The sequence below is a fragment of the Metopolophium dirhodum genome, chromosome 1 (genome assembly GCF_019925205.1).
Source record: "Metopolophium dirhodum isolate CAU chromosome 1, ASM1992520v1, whole genome shotgun sequence".
Lineage (NCBI taxonomy): Eukaryota > Metazoa > Arthropoda > Insecta > Hemiptera > Aphididae > Metopolophium > Metopolophium dirhodum.
In genome coordinates, this window is record NC_083560.1 from 90613701 (window position 1) to 90634705 (window position 21005).

The window sequence follows — 21005 nt, forward strand, 5'->3', positions numbered from 1 at the left end:
AATTTCGAAATTAATACCTTGGCACTGCTACATAAAAAGTACTTGAAAATAAAATATTAGGTTATAACAAATTACAATATTACATTTACATACAACATTTTATTGAAATAATTAGTTTACAATAATTATTAATAAAATGGTTGATTTTATTAGAACAATTTTTTTTTTGTTTTAGGAGTTTTAACGGTAGATGTTTTTGGATCTCGTATGTCAGAAATTAACAGTCGATATTTAAATGCTCGATTCACCCGGCAGTAAACAATTCCAGTAAAATCTATATTCAAAAATATGTTTTATTCTTTAACTACAATCACTATTAATACTTAACTGTGGTACTTACGATTGTAATTTATCTTCCATATTAGAAGTCCAAAAGTTATCATCATAACTTATTTCTTCCACAGAAATCCATTGAGGAGAGTATACAATGAAAAAACACAATTTTCTTTTAGTGATATGTAACTGTCCTTGGAACTGATAGTAATAGATGTTGTTTTTTTAAATTTAAATTTTTCGTTTTCGACCGTACAATATTTCAGCTGTAAAAATATTAAGTGGTTAATTTAATCATATCTAATTTTTCGAACCCAGTAAATAGTTTATAAGGCTTCACAGCTGTTTATAGTACAACACAAAAGGATACTTATATGTAAGTATAGGTACATACTTTTCCAGTTTCTACTGCTTGAATATAATTAAATTTAATATAATCGAATTATTGTACTTCTAGCCACATGAGAAGCCTTAACTTTAATTAGCCTATCGTAGTCAATGACTCCATCTAAATATTTATTAAAACATTATTATTTGTATAAATATAATATAAAATATGTAGCCACGTACATACTGCAGACTATCGTCAAACATTTTAAACATACCAAATCCTGAAAAAACTAACCTGGACTAGCGGTAAGGCACGGGTATTCTTCATCAATGTGCAATCCACAAGGCTTTACTTGAAAACCAGACATTTCTTCGAACTTGTTTATAGCAATTTGTTCCATATCTTTGCCAAATTGTACTGCGCTAAAGTGGATTTTTTTATTTTGATAAAACATCAAATAAATATCAAAAATAATAATTATTATTACCTGGATGTGAAATTAGAATACAATATTGAATGGACTGTATTTTTACAACTTATATTTGAACTTCAAACGTTTATAAAAAAAATCAGAATTCGTTCAGAATCTAAAAGGTATGAGTAGTGCTTAGTATTAGTAAAATCACGAGTGCGAGTGAATAGAAACCCGTTATACTATTTTATTAAAAGTCGACGTGTAGGTACCTAAATGACTTGGTACTTATGATAAGCACTACTCATTCTGTAAACTAGTCATTATTATTATTTTATGGTAACGGTCCAATATGCGACCTACATACTGATTTACGGTCCAATATGCGACCTACACACTGATTTATGGTTCAATACATGTAATACTTACAAATAATTTTAATTTTTAACTAATCTTTTTTTCATTCCACTTCTCAGTGTCGTCAATAACTATATGTATTGTTTCAGGCCGTATTGTTATGAAACGTATTTTTCATATCAGTCAAAAATGCATCAAAAATGGTTTTTGGATTTTGACACGATCTCCACCACTCTTCTTGGAAATGTCGATCTAGTAAAGGAGACGCCCCATTTTTTTTGATATTATATTTGGATTTCATAATTCTCCATAAGCCTTCAATTTGTCGAGTGTGTGCTCCTGTTTCCTGGTCAATAAAAAAATCTGAATGGTTAACTGTTTGATGAATATATCCATGATGATTTAATGTTGAGTACGCTCTCCATTGATCACTATAAATTGTCGTTCCAGTTTTTATTTCGTTTTTAATAATTTGTAAAAGAGTTTCTCGGTCCCGTTTTTCTACTATAAAAAATCGCCGTTCTAATAATAAGTCTGGCCGTTTCCAACAAATTCCAAATACCCATGGGCCTACTATACGATTCCCATAATTTTTATTTGTACGTACTATTTCATTTTCGTCAGAATCTTCGTTGCTGGAATTACTTATTTCTCTTAATGGCTGATGGTCCCCACGCTGTAATCGACCACGGTTATACTTCCTTTTACCCTGAAAAAGGGATTCGTCAATTTGGACAGTACAACCAGTACCACCCATTTTCTCTCTTTGAAAAAAAATATACTGGTATATCTCTACATAAATTATACCAATCAACGATGGTGTTTTTGCTTCTTCCAGTCCAATTTACAGCTTGATTTATTGGAACTAAATTAACCCAGAACCAAACTATTTCCATTATTTCACATAATGATAGCTGACTATTACAACGGCCGTTAAGATCCGAGTAGGTAAAAAAGTCATTATCTTTACGAATCGATTGGTAAGTTTGGCAACCCCGTTTTGTACATCGTAATGTTACAACTTTTTTCATAGTGCCATCAGAATTTCGTTTTTTACTACTTCTTAAATATTCCACAAGTTGGCCATTACATACAACACCGTCTTTCACCTTTATACATGTCATCGGATTATCGGCCAGTAATAACCCTCGGTCTTTTAAATATTGAACACATACCACTTCATCTCTAATAATGTTCCTATATAGGTGACCAATAGTAGATGTCATGTTGAGTTAGAACATAAAAATTCACACGCACAAAATAAAACTCAAATAAAAAATCACAAAACGAGCGCACGACACATACGAATGAAATCGGAACTGTACTGACTGAGGGCAGTAAAGTATTATAAATGATTGTAAGTAGATAACTATCGGAGAACAAAAATAAAACGAAATAGAATAAAATGCCCATAATGACAATTATTGCGATAAAGAAACCTGTAGATCAACTCAATCTTATCGGTAGGTCGAGTAACATTTGTAGGTCGCAAATTGGACCGTTACCTATTTTATTATAAATTTAAGATTCTGAGTCTAAAAAAATAATAAATGTATCATACTTTGTAATTTGGCATTAACTTTTTTGCATCACGGGCTGCTTTCAATCTTTCAGCCACGATTTTTTTTACAGACGGTTTCTTTTGACTGTATGGAGTATTCTTTTTAGAACGGTCCATTTTTAGTGAAGCAAAGGCAACAAAATATAATAAAAATACAACACACAGTGAACGGCAAAATAATTCGTAGTTTACCTACTTTAGTACTATAATAAAATACAGAACTACAGAAGTGATACTAGTATACTTTTTATTGTATTATCAAATGTAGTTGTTTCATACCACGAATCACAATTATAGATAGAATAATATCTAATATCTATAATCGGCAGACGACAATCGTATAAATAATTTATTTATAAAAATATAAATAATATCGCCGCGCGCCCGCAATAATTATTTTACAGATAGCGACGATGCGGGTCGGCACTCGACCGTCATAATAATATTATGCAGTACACAGTAGTTGACTCAGCGGTGGGGGTATGATATATTGCCAACGGCCGCGGCAACAGCAGCACCGGTTTACGGCATAAACGGAATGGGACAATTTGGCGCCACCGACAGGGCGCGGATGACTGGCCGCGGCTAATTGGGCGTGAGATCAAGTGGGCGCGAGTCAAGTGGACGCCAGGACAGCTGTGCGCTAAATACTGCACATTATTACTATTATTATTATTATTTTCATTATTTTTATATTTTGTTTCTTCATACATTTTCGTTAATGGTCTCTTATATTTATTTTCTATAGGTGTTTTATAAATTCATTTGGTAGTTATACGCAATGCCTCTTAAATATTCGACAGTGCTTCTGTTATTATAATCGCGAACAACTGTTAAAATACGTTGATCGGCATCCCTGTACTTTTTCAATTTCACTGGGGGGTTGTGTCCAGCAACAAGGTGCTCATAGTAGAAGTCACGATTGGCTTGCACTTTTCGTAAGCCGTCTATAAGCTCCAGATTGTAGGATGATCCATACCTAATTCCGTCTGAAGGCGGCGATGAGCTGCTTCTGCATGGTTATTAGTTCTGTCCTGTTGGCTTAACGTTCTGTTATAGGCATTCCACATTTCGTGAGGAAACAAAAGCTGTCTTCGTCCATTACCTCTCCTCTCTCCTATTAATTCTTCCGACGTAGTTGTCCTCAAACCAGTCTAAAATTGGTTGCACATCATTTGATAGGTTATCAGATAATGATAATAAAGCATTATCTATGTCTTCAATTGGAATAAACGCCAAAGCTATAACCATTTTGGCATACAACGAAAAGTTGGGTTCATTGTTATATCAATCTATTAGGCCTGATTCACTCAATTTTTTTTCATATTTTTTGAAAATATTGTTCATTTTCCCATCAAACAAGATACTATTGAAGTAAATCGAAGCAGTGTTGCTGCCCCAAACAGGGATGACAGATACAAAATAAATAAATAAAAAATAAATTCATTGTATAGTTGTATGAGTATGTCGTATGTGTATATACATTAAAAATATTAACACATGACCCGAAAAAACTTCATCACCCTTGGTAGGTATACAGGGTGTCCCACGAAGTTCTGACAAATGAAATAACTTGTATTCTAATCAATATTTTTTCATTTTTTTTTTTTTATACAATTAATAGACGTTTGTACTACACGTATAATATAAACTTTTTTATTTTCATTTTTTTGTGCATAAAATAAGAAATTTTAAATTTGATTTTCATTTTTTTCAAAAAATTCAAAATAGCCAATTTATAAACATATTGAAAAAAATAGATTTAACGTTTACGGTATTTAATTTGAGTAATCCATTTGCGACTTATTAACATTTAAATATTCGTTCAATTTACTGCTACTGGGAAATTTATCAAACCCAATAGTAAAAACCAGAAGCCAAAATGAAATTATATCTCAATTTAAAGATACCCATTACGGTCAAAATCGATAATAACTAATAAGTAATGAGTTTAGTATGTACTATGTACAATGGTCATACGAATTGGACATTTGGACCTTCCTTTCCAATCCCCACTCCTACCAGAACACTGATTGTTGAGTGAACAACGTCAAGCCTGTAGTTGTAGTCTGCCGCAGCTGTATCAGCCTGCAGAATATCAGCTATAAAGTATAAAAATAACATTTTACAATTTACCTTCATGGTTACATAATGTAGCACTGGTTATTGATTCTTGGTATACGGTTTTATCACTTATCACGTTTGTAGATAAACGAGAATTAACATTAAGATTTTTAACCTTAAACGGTTAATTTACAGCACGATTTATGATAATTTTATTATGTTAGATCGTGATCAACAATTAACGAATGTAAATTATTGATAGTAGTAAATAATAATAAATATTTTTATTCAATGATTTCAACTTATTACTTAATGAAGTGATCAGTATTATAGAATAAGTAATACATTTTAATGATATGTCGACGAAATGTTGACAAAGAAGAATTTGGCGTATCCGTCTTCTGTATCACAAAAAAAAATAATAAAAACAAAGTACCTACTAGGTATACCAATTACAATTATTTCAAATTTATCAATTAAAAAATTGTATGAAGAGCCTTTATCATTCAATTTGAGGGAATGTCAAGTCCAATTAAGTATATCTTAAACCAAGTAATTGATAAGTCATCCTTATTACTTTTTACATATTTGCAATATAATGCACCAAAATCTTCAAAAACTTCGATTGTTAAGAAAGTATTTACTTTAAACGTTAAATAATCAACAAAGAAAGTGTACCTAATGTGTACTTACCTTTCAATGCAAGAATCAAAGAAGATATGAAATAAGAAAAAAATTATTACTTAATAATTTTTAATGGTGACATTAATATACATTTTATTGCTCGAACAACAACTGGCCTAAACTAGAAGAAATATTTTTCAACAATATGTATGCAAATTGAAAACTATGTAGTATTTTGATTTATTTATAAATAAAGTACTATAATAAAACTAAGAAGTTTAATTTGTTGGTTACCGCGGGTCATTACAAGCATTGTGGACTAGGTACTGACCATTAAAAAAAAAAAGGCTCGTCATAAAATGTAAGTATAATCAACTAAGTTAGGTATATATTTAAAAATAATATAACATTCTATTTAAATTGTATTTTAACATTTATGTAGTTCCATAAATATGATCCAATTACTACAATTAGTTTACTGTTTGATGTGTCAGAACAAACATAGAACATTAACTGGTGATAAACTTTATTTGGATTCATCTAAATTCTCATTATTGTCAAAACAAAATCAAATAGAAAGTCTTATCACAAAATGTAAGTATAACTAAACACCTAAGATCTTTACATTTTAATATTATACACTCAAATAATAATAACTGTTAAACAATTAAATACTAAATAGTGAATAATATAATAAGATATGTATTATACTTAAAAAAAATATTCATAAATAGTTTCTTATTTATTTTATCTTTTAGGTAAAAGTGACTTTCCACATGGATTTCATAATTCAACAATGTATACCTACTCACAACATTGAATATCACATAATATCTTGACTGTTTGAATATTAACATACATGCACTACACCAGCTATGCAATCTAACTGTACCAATAGATAAATTAAGTATGATTAAATTAGTTAAATTATAAAAAACATATGTTATAGGTGTTATAATTTTAATAATAATACTATACTGAGAAAAATCTAAAATTCTACAAAATACTTAGCAAAGACAACTTTTTCTAAATTTAACAAAATGTGAGACTAAGGTCGTAGACTTCTAGCGTATAAAGATCTTTATTTAGTTCTATTTTTTTCAAATTTATCTATATCTTTGTCACAGATGAGGTGGATTATAAGCAGGAAACTTTTTCATTTTTTTTCTTAGAAGTAACGATTAGATTTGTTGAATTACTAAAAGATTTTAGATTTTACACAAATACTCTGCTTATGCAATCCGTTAAGTAAATTCTATTATTTTTTGTATATTTAGTGAATTTAGTCAGTATTTCAGAAAAAAAAATGATTTTACTAAATTTTTGTCTTAACAGCAATCATTAATGTGCGCAATTGCATCCCTTGTTTCTTTCAATAACTAAAAGATATAACTAATTGATATTAGCTATATAGTTTTAATATAGTCATTGATCATGAATATTAGTTGTTAATGCTTATGAACTGTTAATTTTTAATTATTAATAATATTGTTATATTACAATGAAGGTTAAATAAAAAAGTTGATTTTTAAATTAAACATGTCTGTGCATGCCTGTAACAATATTATATTTGATGCATCTTTTCGGATTTAATATGTAAAATGTATGTTTAATTAATATTATTTAATTATTAAATAAAAGTTAAACAGTAGGGCCCACAAATATCGATAAATGCAAGTTTATTAATGTTGCTGTTAAGATACTTACCTTTTAGTACATACCTACTATAAGTAGGTATCAAAATAAATAAATTATTATTTAATAATTACCATCGTATTTTTATTTAAAGGTTTTTTTTTTTAACATTATTATTTTACGGCCAACATTTAGGTTTTTGATAATGAATAACCTCTCCTCTTTTTCTGTCTTGAGTAGGACACCTTGGTGTATTCTTAAACATACAAAAAAATATAAAACATTATTTAGTCATGTACATAATATTATGTAGAATGAATTACAATAAATTATTAAATATGGTAAATAGTACAAAAAACATTAATATTACTTTATTATTTTTATCATCCCAATAAGCAAATCTAGATTTGGCTTTCCTTATAATGTATTTATCTTCCACAGTTTGTTCGCCAATTTTGATGCCATTTAAAATTTCCAAAAATTTACTGTGCTTGGGACACCACCATTCAGTACAATTCTAATAACATACAAATTATAAATATGATATTAAAACTATTTTAAATAAATACATTACATAATTTGTTTTCAATGTATCATCGATGACATTTATCAGACTGCTTGTCTCATCTTGTAATTTCAATCTATCCATCTTTGAGCATACAAGTTTTTCTATAAAAGAAACCTTGGATTCAATCGGCAGTAAATCATCTCTCTTAACATAATTATTCATATTTTTAGCAGATGAGATTAAGCTATGCACATTTTGTTGTTCCTGAAAGTAAATAATTTTAATTTAGGAAAATGTGTTGGACATGCTTTTTTATTTACTAAATTTATTTTTACTTTTTTTTTTTCTTCGTAATGTTCTGCCTTATCTTTCACCTCAATAGTGGCCATTTTTTGTTTAAATAATTTCTACAAAAATAACAGTTAACAAATTTTATTTAAATAATTTTGCTACTTTTACTTACAATTTCTTTTTCTAAAGAATCATTTTTGGTTTTAATTGCTGACTATAAAAAAAAAAAACAAAAAAATTGTAATATGTAATTAATATTATTTATTATTGTTAAGCATTATAAATTTTTTTAAATTCAATATAAATTTTGTTACCAATGTACTTACATTGTCTTCTTCCAAAATCTCATTTTTTGTTTTAAGTATAGCCTATATAAAAAAAAAATGTGTTACTATTATTATTTATTATTATTAAGCATGTTTTTTTTATTTTTAAACATACATATTTTTCTTTATATGACTTTTCTTGAATTTTTAATGTCACCTAATAATATTATGTAATTGTTAATAAATTGTATACTAACTATGTAATTTTTTTTTTTCATTATTTATTATTAGGGCAGTGAAGTTATTGCATTAAAAAACTCAACAAATTGATTGTATTATTGCACTAAAATATATTAAAAATTGCACTTAAGGAAAAAAAATAGCATTTATTTCAATAAAAACATAAAATCATAGCTAACTGAAACATATTTTAAGCTCACTTAGCAATGAATATAATATTAAGTATCTACAAAAAAATATGAAAATGCAACAACTCCACTGCTTTAATAATTTGGTCACTTACAAGTTCTTCAGTGAGTGACTTATTATCAGTTTGAAGCTGTATCACATCTTCAGCATAGTAACTGCTTTCAACTTTTTTATTGTTAAATTGCTCGTTTAAATTATGGTATTGCTGTAAATGTGTGTATTGTTGTTTCTTATTATTATTTTCAGAATATAAATAAAATTGATGTATATATTAATTTCAATTTTTACATACCTGACGCAGATTATCAATTTCGATCATTGCATCTTTAAATGCTGACTTAAAAAAATCCAATTCAGTCATGGTGTCGTCTTCATTATTTTTGACATATTCGCAATATAATTCACCAACATCTTCATAAACTTCCATTTTTAAAAAAGTCTAGGTACTTTAAATATTAAATAATTGACAGAGAAAGTGTAATTTGTACCTTTCAATGCAAGTATCAAACAAGATATGAAACAAGAAATACTATAAAAATATATTTACAACACACTGACTGTCAAAATTTCCAGTTAGATAAAACTAATAAATATACTATTTATAATTTAACAATCAAGATCAGATGAGTTTGATATCTTGGTTATGGAAATCCAGTTTTTTTTCAAACTGCATTTGGTATTTTATTAGTTAGGTTTTCTAATAAGACTAACTTATTTTATTTAGTAATTAAAACTAATTAAATTTCAAGATGCCTGCTATTTATAGTAATGCAGAGTATTCTGATATGTTGGCTATTTTTTATAAATGTGGTAAAAGTACATTAAATGCCTCTCGTCAATATTTACAAACATTTCCAGAACGAAGACAACCTTCACGGGCTACATTTATCAACATTGAAAAAACATTGCGTCAAACAGGTAGATTTCAATTTTAATAATTGACAAAAATATAAATATTTTTATGAATTATAATAATAGGTAACACACATACAAATTACAATTTATCGTAGACAATATTTTGTAAAAAAACTAAAAAAAAATATTAAATAAAGGGCAACATGATTTTATTTAAAAAAAAATAAAAATACAATTTACTATTTAGCCTATAATATAATATAAAATAAAATGAAATATTATTTGAATTAATGGGTATCGTTTAGACAATAATAACATCAAATATTATCATGAAGTTAATATTACAATCTATCGTAGCGGATATTTTGTAAAAACTAAAAAAATATTAAATAAAGGGCAAACATGAATTTGAACTAATAGGTATCGCTTAGACAATAATTACATATGCTCTGCATTGACATTTTTAAAAATAATTTACTAAATAAACTAAAAAAACAAATTGTTGAACAGGCAGCTTTCCAAATGGCCATCGGTTGAAAAAACATTACACTGCTGCAGATGATTCTCACAATGTTGATGTTTTAGCTGCATTTAGTTCCACACCACATGCATCAATTAGATCCATAGCTCGGCAAACAGATATTAGTAAATCAACTGTACATCGCATATTAATAAACAATGTATATCACCCGTTCAAATTGCATTGCGTTCAAGGGTTGAAACCATCAGATCCAGAAAGAAGACTCCAATTCATATCATTAATAGTTAGCTTATATGACCAGGATAGCAATATTTTGAACAAAATATTATGGACTGATGAAAGTTGTTTCAACAATAACGGCATGGTAAATCGCCATAACGCACATTATTGGAATGATTCAAATCCATTTTGGACAAGAGAAACAAAGTCCCAAGTTCGATGGTCCACAAATGTATGGTGTGGTATATTAAACAACACATTAATTGGCCCTTACTTTTATGAAGGAACATTAAATGGTGAGCGTTATTTGGATTTTCTGGAAAATATTTTACCATCATTGCTAGAAAATGTCCCTCTTCATATTCGGGAATGTATGTGGTTACAGCAAGATGGTGCCCCTCCACATAATGCTAATGTGGTTAGAAATTATTTGAACCATAATTTTCCGTTGCGATGGATAGGAACAAACGGTCCTGTGAAATGGCCACCACGTTCTCCAGATCTTACTCCACTGGATTTTTTTTTATGGGGATATTTAAAAGATCGTGTTTACACTGAACAATCTACTTCATTGGATGATTTGAAAGAGCGCATAACAGTAGCATGCAAGTCCATAACACTACAAATGTTGAATTCAGTGACTGCGTCAATATTACAACGATACGAAAAATGTGTAACGAATCATGGAGGTCATTTTGAAAATACATTATAGGTAGTAGGTAGTTGAACTATTTTCTTCAAAATAAATATTAAGTTATATTACTGTTTTATAATAAATTAGTACTAAATAAAATTTTAAAATTAATTAATTAGCAAACTTAATTCGTCACAAAAATATATACATATGTTGTTATTGTTGTTTCTAAGTTGTTTGTGTGTTTGTGTTGTAAGTTCCGTCTATGAATACCGGTCGATGGCAGTTGTCCGAAAAATGATAAGGACCGATAAGAGTGGTTGTACTGCTATAACCACAGACTATAACCATTTCATTTTTATGGTTACAAATTATTAGTTGCCTAAAACCATAGAACAATACCACGCTAAAACCACGAATTAAGATAGTAGTATCAATACTATACCACATAATATTAGATATGACCATGGTTGTAGATATACCACAGAATAGATTAAATATTGGATATACATATCTTTAAACCGTGGATATGACGGTACTATGACCTTGTTCTATGCTATGACTATCATAAATATTCTGTAATCTGTTGTACTATTTTAGTTACTAGTCACTTATCTCTGGTTCGTTTTGACTTCTGGTTTTTACTGTTGGGTTTGATAAATTTCCCAGTAGCAGTAAATTGAACGAATATTTAAATGTTAATAAGTCGCAAATGGATTACTCAAATTAAATACCGTAAACGTTAAATCTATTTTTTTCAATATGTTTATAAATTGGCTATTTTGAATTTTTTGAAAAAAATGAAAATCAAATTTAAAATTTCTTATTTTATGCACAAAAAAATGAAAATAAAAAAGTTTATATTATACGTGTAGTACAAACGTCTATTAATTGTATAAAAAAAAAAAAATGAAAAAATATTGATTAGAATACAAGTTATTTCATTTGTCAGAACTTCGTGGGACACCCTGTATATTTCACAATATTTATTTATTTTTTGTGATTTTACTTACGTTCGATTTTGCATAGCCGGTCTTAAAAATGCTAGTATATCAGCATATATGTACGGCTTGGATTTTGTTGCCGCTTGCCCAGATTTGGTGACACATTTACGACGGAAACTATCCCTTATAGATTTCCATTTTTTTGTAATTCTGCTACTATAAAAATAATAAATAATAATTGAAATATAAAATTATATATATAATCATTTTGACATTTTATGTAATTTAATATATAAAAGTTTATATTTATTTATATTATCTAACCGTTAAAATATACTTTTAATGCAATAGGAATAGGTATTTGGCAACTGGAACTAATTTTTCTGCTCTCCATTTTGATTTTTTAATGGGCGTTTCAACTATTGGAAAAATTGTACGTGAGACATGTGAAGTATTGTGGACAATTCTTCAGCCCAAAGAAATTGTAGTGCCGACCATGCAAGATTGGTTAGACATAGCAGAGGGGTTTTATAGTAAAACTCAGTTCTCCAACTGTGTAGGGGCTGTAGACGGGAAACACATCCGACTAGAAAGCCCCCCTAAAAGTGGTACTTTATACTACAACTATAAGCATTTCTTCTCTATAATACTCATGGCAATCTGTGATGCAAACTATTGCTTCACAATTATAGATGTGGGGTCATATGGCAAGGAGAGTGATTGCAACATTTTTAAGAAATCGTCATTTGGAAAAAAATTATACAATGGTAAAGTCAATTTTCCCCAACCTCAATGTTTACCAGAAGATGATGGTGGTATTCCTCAACCCTACGTAATAGTAGGCGACGAAGCGTTTGCGCTTCATAAAAACCTTTTACGCCCTTTCCCCAGAAGAAGCTTAAACAATGAACGGCGTATATTTAACTATCGTTTATCAAGGGCGAGACAGAATATAGAATGTACGTTCGGTATTTTGTCTAACAAATGGAGGGTTTTTCATACAGCCTTATTAGTAGAACCAGATTTTGGAGTTGCTATTACCAAAGCGTGTTGTGTTTTGCACAATTTCGTTAGACGCAGAGATGGATTTTATCCCGAAGATACAAAGACTTGTGATATGGAGGATGTAAATCAAAAAATAGGTGTTGGGAACTCGACATCTGTTGCAAAAGACGTAAGAGATTATTTTGTCGATTATTTTAATCAGCCAACTCATGAACTAAGTTGGCAAAACAAGGTGATAGGTAATTAGCGTGTGAGAAAAGACAGTGCATAAGTAGGTAACTAAAATATTATATTATATTACCTATATTAAATATTGTATACCTAAAATATTATTTATATATTATATTTGTATTATTTTATGTTAAACTAATTAGTTTATTCTTATCAATTCTTATTTATATAATATTTTACGATTTTAGTGAAGCAACCAAATTCTATGATTTATTTTTTAAACATTATTATTTATACATGGAATTATTATTATAATATATTATGTTTGATTTTTTTTTATTTTGAAGTAGGTATTTATCTAAATAATTTTTATGATTTATATTATCATATTTTTATATATAAATGTAGTTAAAAAATAAAAAATGCTCACTTTTATTCATTTTGACGGTTTCTTCGTAATCTTCAAAGTTTATGAAACATGTTTTAGCCACCTTTGTCCAACTTACATGTTTGACATTTTTGTCATGATATAGTTTACTTTCTGTACATTTTTTATTTAATAATAATTATATTTTATTGTGTAATAACTTGATATATACCATAAATTATTACTTACCTATATTCCATATTGCCTCTTCATTCGACACCTCAACAATAAACTTTTCAGTGTCAAACATTTTTTAGAGATTAGATTATTGAGTAGTAAGTTAGTTATAATTTGTCCGCGGTGGTTACTACAAACTGCTACAGGTTGAAGGGACAAATTATGAATGAACGTAAATAAACGCTGATCAAACGTGGCGTCCGAATCGCCCGTGTGTTATCAAAAATAGAAAAGCATTATAAATGTATTGGAAAAATATTGTTTAATTGTAGCTGCAAATCGCGACCGAACGCTCAAAATTAAACATCCTCGTTCCAGAGCGTTCGAACGCAGCCGAACGCGACCGAACGCGCGTTTTATTTACGTATGTGAATAAGCCCATATAAAAGTACATGTTTAATTTTGAACGATTAAACGCGACGTTCGAAACGCACGGAGACGCGCGTTCGAATCGCCTAGTGTGCAATCAGCTTTACTGTGCGATAATTCTCGTTGTACATTTACGGCGGTGACCTGCGATTTTGTATTTACAGCGCACAGAGTTCGATATTTACGTCTAATTATAGCTATAGAAATACCGACCAATAGCAATGATTGTGAAGTAGGTACTTGTATCCATATCAGACATCAGTGATATGAGGGATATTATTCACATAATATTGATTATTATTAATTGAGATATTTTGAGATATTAGTTGTTGTCCAAACAATTCCAATAAAACATGGGGGAATGCTTGTTTTTTCGTTCTGTGAAAAATTTTGATTGTGTTTTTAAATAGTTTTTTTGCCTTTTCTAAATTCTAAAATATTTGTGGATTACGGTTAGACGTTGGTCTTCTATTTAGATTTGGGTCACACAAATTGTTCGTAATTCTTATATTATCATATTAAATTTGTATTATTTTAATTATTGTAATCGGTCCGCGCACATAGGAGACCAGCGACGAATCTCAATAACGTTCAGTACCCACCGCGTATACCGACCGCAACATTGTGCAATACCGTTACCGAAAGTTGTCGTGTTTTATTCTATGTTAAATTAATTATCGGTCAACTGTTATTATTATTTTTATTATTGTTGTGTTGTCAAGTTTGTTTTTTAATAGTAGTCAACACCATCGAACAAGAAAATTGAGTTTTTTTATTTACGTCCTTGTGTCCGATTCTTAATTATTACATTCTTACCGGCCACAAATCAATACCCATCTATACAGTCCACATATCTAAGGAACACAAATGTTTACTATAAGCTGAATCAAACATTTTGTTAACTACGTCAATACAATTAGCTGTATTAATAGCTGTTGATGATTTAATCTCACCAGTGGCAATGCAAGTTTTTATTGCTGCAGAAACTGAGTAGTGCATACTCCAAAGGGAGCAACATGCAATACACATCTTAGTAATTGTGATTTGGCAACAGCCGGATCCCCAATTAATAAAATATTTATGTCTCCACGTATACGTGTTTTGTTTGGTAATGTAGTTTCTACACCACCCAACAATAAACATACAATTGCTTTTTTAACGTGTATGTGGCCATGGAGAGTGGGCGCTATTGAATTTGCCAGCAACTCAAATATAGCATCTTTTTGTCCTTCCACTAATTTCCTGCAAATGTTGAAGTCAGACCTTTCTACCAAAAACTTTGCATTTCTAATTATGACATTGTTCGCAATTGTCATTGTTTTGAAAAAAATGCTACCTTTTGCAGGCAAAAAACAACGATAACTGCCAACCACCATTATTTTGTCTCCAGGCTTGCACTCATCAACCAAATCGTTCTCCAATAACACTTCAACAAGCCGGGACGCATGCCCGACTGGAGCTTTTTCATACGATTCCTGAATCGTAACCGTCTGACGATCTTTGTACACAGAAAGCCCATACTCTGTCTGCAAGAGGTTACCATCATCGTCTCTTGTTGGATAACCACAACCAGATGTTGCCGAAATGAAACTGAATGATGGTGACGTGAAGTCAGTATGAATGTGCTCCGACGTTTTCTTAGTAGCCGGGCAATAGTGTACACTTTTTACCAGGATCGATTGCACCTAAGAACACTTACTGACTACACCTTCCAAGCACACCAAACGGCCTAAGAACTTAGACGTCAATGTCCGTGGTGTGACATGTTGCCCCCCAAAGGCACCAAAGAAACCAACGAAAAATTCATCATACTTATTGGAATAATCTAAGTCTATGCATTTGACAAAATCTTTAAGAGCACGCTTTAGTGCTACCTCTTCGACAATATAATTAATTAATAACTGTTTGGCCCTATGCGCATTGTACTTACGTAAATCATTTACGTCTATGACGAGTCTTCGGCCGTTTTCATTAATCATTGACAAACTCTTAATAAGTTGTGGCATGTAATAAATTAAAAATAGTTTCTTACCACATGTTGTGGTCGAAGGTTGATCTTCGTTTCCTCCGAGTAGAGTACATACGACGGTTTTGTGCGCCCTGATCGCAAATAATGCATGTTGGTGAGAGACCAAGATCTAAAATTTGGTGAACACAGTCTTTGATTATGTTGACCAAATTATCTACTTTCTCACCACCCCAGTGAAAAAATAGCTTAAAGGAAACTTCCAGTTTGAATAAAGACCGCGAACCATAACAACTATTGCTTGAGAACCAAAACCTATTTTATTTGTTCTCCCTAATGTCCCCAAGTCTTCATATCCTTCAATTTCATCCAAACCTTATTATACTCCAACGTTTTCATAATAGCTACTTCATCAAGTAAAATCGTATATTTTTTTATTTTCACTCATTCCGGAAATCTTTAATCTTATCTGATTCATATAAACTTTAGGAAATTCAGTAGAAAAATTCATTGAGTTAAGCCAACGTCTAACAGTAGTCTCACCTGGTAGAATTATACCATGTTTACGCATAAATTTGTAGATGGACGGTGACTTGTAATATGAAAAATACTTGTAATGATTGAGCCATATTTTTTTCAGTTTTAGACCACTGTTTGCGTCTTTTATGTAATAATTGCATTGATATTAGAGCCTTAGAATTAATTGACGGAATCTTGGCCTCTTCAAAAAAACGGTGCACATTAATTTGTTTGCTTTGTTTAAGTTTATTTTTTTCATTGGTTTTTTAGTGGAGTAATAATAGCGCGTTTATGCTTGATTAATTTTTCATGTTTCGTAACTTATTTTGTAAAATATTATTATTTGCAGCGATTTTTCTCGGACTATTTATTATTTCATTATTAGATTTATTTGATGGTTTTTAAGGACTTGGTAGGTCAATTAATTGCGATACCCATTTTTTCGTTGAATGAGATATTGCTAATAAATCAGGACTTTGATTACAAATTGAAATGTTTGGAGTAGATGTTTTTGAATGTAAACTATTGTATGCATAATTAGGCGTTACCACTTTATGGTTTTCAGGTGTAGATGATACATTTTCTAAAAACAAAAATAAGTTTCTAACAGTATAGGTTTGTACCCACAAAATGTTTTTGAATTATAACAAAATTACTAAACTAACATCATCATTCTTTGAAGCAAGGCTGGGCTCTAACGAGTTAAAAAGTTAAAGTTAATTTTATTTTAACTATTTAACTTCACCAGTTATTTTTAGCTTTTAATTAACTTAACTGTTAACTTACTAAATTTCTCTTTTAACAAACGTGAAATTAACGAATTAATTTTTAATTTTAAGAAGTAAGTTAAGTTAATTTATTTTGTTTTTAATTTTATTATATTTAACTATTTCAGTCTATTTCGTTTTCATGTCAAAAAAATATTAACGTGAATTGTTTAAAGTTAAAAATGTATATCATTGAAATCTAACTTATTGGAAATACTGTATAGAGTATAAACATTATATGTATAGTCTATGATTTAGTTTTGGGTTGGTTGGAAAAAAATTAAGTACGCTAGCGTTGTATTAACAAATTAACATTTTTTTAACTTAATAAAAAGTTAACAAAAAGTGTGTATTAAGTTTTAACTTAACTGAATTAACCTATGGTTAAATTAACTTTTAACTTTTTGTTATTGGTGCATATTAACTTAACTTTTTTTTTTATTTTTATTAAAAATAAACAATCTATACAATTTATGTACAATAAGCTTATATGCTAAGAGAAAAACAGGACGTGAAAATTTGATTAAGAAGCCGCCCACAGGCAACACTTAGCATGAATTATTTATATATATATATTTATTTTATTATTTTATTTTTTTTTTTATTGTATATATGTGTAGTATATTTTAAATTGGTAGTTTCAGGAGGTCACGACACCATTTCCTTTTTAACCTTCGCCTCGGTTTTCCGGGAGGGTTAGAGAGGAGAGGTTTTTAATAAGAGGATTATGATGGGATAGAAGTCGAGTGCGGAAGCGCAAGTAAAAGGATTGAGCTTCTTCATTTTATTATAATTAAAATAATTAAATTGTTATTTCATATTCATGATTTTATTATTTGTTTTTGTTTTTTTTAAATCGTGTTAACATGTATCAATAATTAAGGAACTCTTATAAGCTCAAAAATTGTATCACTTCATTCTCAGTTGATAAGCCCAATGTCCTATCCAGTCTTATAATATCTATGCTAAAGACGGGTTCTCACGACTGTTTTTAGAACTATTATTGTTAACAATTTCCGTGTGTGCTGCTTGATTATATCAGTCCATACTTCATGTGAATAGTTATGTACTAATAAGTTATAACCTTTAAAATTCAAAATTCTTGACAATTATTAGATTGTGCAATCTTCAATGTTAATTTGAAATAATGTGAAATTGATTTTTGACTCACATACTGTGCACTACTTGGAAATATTATTTTCATTAATTAAAACATTCATGTTTTGTTTTGATTCTAATGTAATAAAGTGAATTATCATATAAAAATATTACTATGTTTTATTTGTGTTCATTAAAATGTAAAGACATTTGCAAGGATATTGCAAATTTTTATTAGATTATAGGAATACTATCCATTGCACCACGGGTAAAAGCCCAGCAGAATTGCACATGAATCGAAAATTAAATAATAAATTTGATTTAGTTTTAAAACAGTTCAAAAAAGAAATATACTTAAATAATAATCTTGAAGTTACAACAAAGGTTGAACTGAGTCAGAAAAAAAACAAAAAAAGTATACAGAGGTAAAAGAAATATAAATTTTAAAATAGGTGATACTGTGTTAGCAAGGAATTATAGTAAAGGACAAAAATGGATTACAGGAAAAATTAAAGAAAAAGTAGGAAAAGTAATTTTTTGGTTGACTCAGAGTATGGGAAAATTAAGAGTCATGTGGATCAACTGTTACAACATAAATTAAAAGAGGGAGATAGGAGTGAGGAAAAAGTTGATGGGTTCCATTCATAAGACACACATAAGACGATCTTTTTTTTTTTCGAGTTCATCGAGTGACGAAGTAATGCTAACCGCGTTAGCATTACTTCTCCTGAAAGTAAGAAGATCTAAAATGTATATAAATAAACCAAAAAAATTTAATGACTAAGATTATTTAATTAAGTACCTCATTATATATATAATTTTATTGTATTTATTTTTTTTTATATATATTCATGTTTAATATAAAGAATAATTAATTTAAAAAAAAAAAATGTATTGTTCATTTTTCTTTTTATAATTTGTTATATTTGTAATTCATCTCAAAGAGATTGTATATAAAATACAAGTTTTAGATATGAGTTTTTTTTAATTGTTAATAATGTAATTATATAAGGTGTTTTGTTATTTTTGCATATATTTAAATTAATTGGGGAGATATGTGGTGTTGGTGACACTGTGAGTGGTGAACGACCGTCCACCAATGCCAGTTATATTTCTTGGTTATTGTTCGTGACTGCCGATGTACATCTTGTATAGTGATCGTGCAGATAATTAAATATGTTTTGTTTTGATTCTAATGTAATAAAGTGAATAATCATATAAAAATATTACGATGTTTTATTTGTGTTCATTAAAATGTAAAGACACAAAAATTACCATATTATCCCATATACGTATATGATTAAAAATCTTTAAATCATTTATTATATTATTCAAATAAATAGTAAAATACAATAAACAACATCATAATTTAAAATATTATTAATAACAAAATTAAATTCAAAACATCCTTATTCCTTGTTCGAATAATCGCTGTTTGATACCTAAGTACATTTAATAAATACTTATATCGATATGTAGTTTCGATTATCGATTAATGTACACGTTAACACAAAACACCAATCAATGGTCCATTATGGTCCATATCACGGACTAAGATATAGTCTTAAATAGTATATGGCATAGAGTTTTTTTTTTTTTGTATGGTAGTAATATGCAAGCATTACAAACAAGATACAGATAAAGATATATAAATAATTCAATATAAGAAAATTAAGGCTATGGGTAACTTATCCATGTTGTCAATAAATTGATAGTTGTCTAAAGTTGGATGTCAAGTGTCCTTATCCAGTTGACCGCGTTGTCAGTTGCATAGTGGAGTTCTTCCACTGTCCCGTTAAATGCACGGAGAGGGCAATCACTTATAATATGAGAGATGGACTGTAATGGGTGGCCACAGTCACAGCCTGGACTATCTCTCATTTTCCATTTATGTATCATCTCTCCGGAGCGACCATGTCCTGTACGTAAGCGATTAAGTGTTACCCACTCGTGACGGGCTAATTGTTGACCAGGAACTGGACTATCCAGGCTTTTAATTAGGCTATACTTGTCTATGGTAGAATTCTGTCATTCTAGTTTCCATTCGTCCATACCGTTATACTGGTTATCAATGAGTCTGGTTGTAGTTAGATAAGCAGGTTTTCTTGATTTTAGCCTAAGGTTCTGGTTTGACGTGTCTTGATTTAATGGAAGGGATGTATTAGATAAGTATTTTGAACATTCTCTGCATGCAGCCTTTTTACGCCGGATGTGTGGAGGTAGAATATTGCAGAGGACTGTGAGCCATTCTATCGGAGTCGATTTGACAGTGCCAGAGATAATACGCATAGAGTGGTTAAGTTGAACATCGATCTTGCTACAATGCGAACTATTTAATCATACTGGGGAGGCATATTCAGCGGCAGAGTAGACTAGCGCCAAGGCCGAAGTTCTCAGAGTGGGCATAGCTGCCCCCCAAGATGAGACAGCTAGTTTATGAATAATGTTGTTTCGAGTCTTAAGTTTAGCAGCAGTATTTTCGATGTGATGTTTGTAAGTTAATTGTCTGTCAAGCGTCACTCCTAGATATTTCGGTGTCGGATCGTAATCAAGACTTTTTCCCCCAAATTTAATTTGGGGCTTGTATTTTGACAATCGATTGTTTAAGTGGAATGTAGTCAC

General features: G+C 29.7%; 3 protein-coding genes, 1 long non-coding RNA gene and 1 pseudogene across 5 annotated transcripts; 2 read left to right on the top strand and 3 right to left on the bottom strand.

The window, feature by feature from the left end:
- Positions 1 to 1518: 1518 nt before the first annotated feature.
- Positions 1519 to 2599, bottom strand: LOC132944892 (uncharacterized; annotated as a pseudogene).
- A 1878-nt stretch (positions 2600 to 4477) lies between these two features.
- LOC132935065 (uncharacterized) lies at positions 4478 to 9026 on the top strand. Its single transcript, XR_009663151.1, has 3 exons — positions 4478 to 5983; positions 6065 to 6216; positions 6381 to 9026. It is a non-coding gene; the product is annotated as an uncharacterized LOC132935065 (long non-coding RNA).
- On the bottom strand, positions 7368 to 11910 carry LOC132935064 (uncharacterized). 2 transcript variants are annotated; one of them, XM_061001513.1, is made up of 9 exons: positions 9044 to 11910; positions 8846 to 8956; positions 8498 to 8539; positions 8383 to 8424; positions 8229 to 8270; positions 8101 to 8172; positions 7832 to 8029; positions 7628 to 7774; positions 7368 to 7513 (listed from the first exon to the last, which is right to left on the bottom strand). In XM_061001513.1, the coding sequence occupies exons 1-9, from the start codon at positions 9176 to 9178 to the stop codon at positions 7436 to 7438; spliced, it is 867 nt and encodes a 288-aa protein (XP_060857496.1). In that variant the 5' UTR covers positions 9179 to 11910; the 3' UTR covers positions 7368 to 7435. The 2 variants fall into 2 exon arrangements, with proteins under 2 accessions (XP_060857496.1, XP_060857497.1); XM_061001514.1 differs by lacking the exon at positions 8498 to 8539.
- Positions 11911 to 12290: 380 nt separating this feature from the next.
- On the top strand, positions 12291 to 13136 carry LOC132944906 (putative nuclease HARBI1). Its single transcript, XM_061014458.1, has one exon. It carries the CDS (start codon positions 12291 to 12293, stop codon positions 13134 to 13136), a length of 846 nt encoding a protein of 281 aa, XP_060870441.1.
- Positions 13137 to 15004: 1868 nt separating this feature from the next.
- LOC132944913 (DNA replication licensing factor Mcm3-like) lies at positions 15005 to 16152 on the bottom strand. The gene is made up of 3 exons (XM_061014469.1): positions 16066 to 16152; positions 15830 to 16021; positions 15005 to 15718 (listed from the first exon to the last, which is right to left on the bottom strand). The coding sequence occupies exons 1-3, from the start codon at positions 16150 to 16152 to the stop codon at positions 15005 to 15007; spliced, it is 993 nt and encodes a 330-aa protein (XP_060870452.1).
- Between the last annotated feature and the right edge of the window lie 4853 nt (positions 16153 to 21005).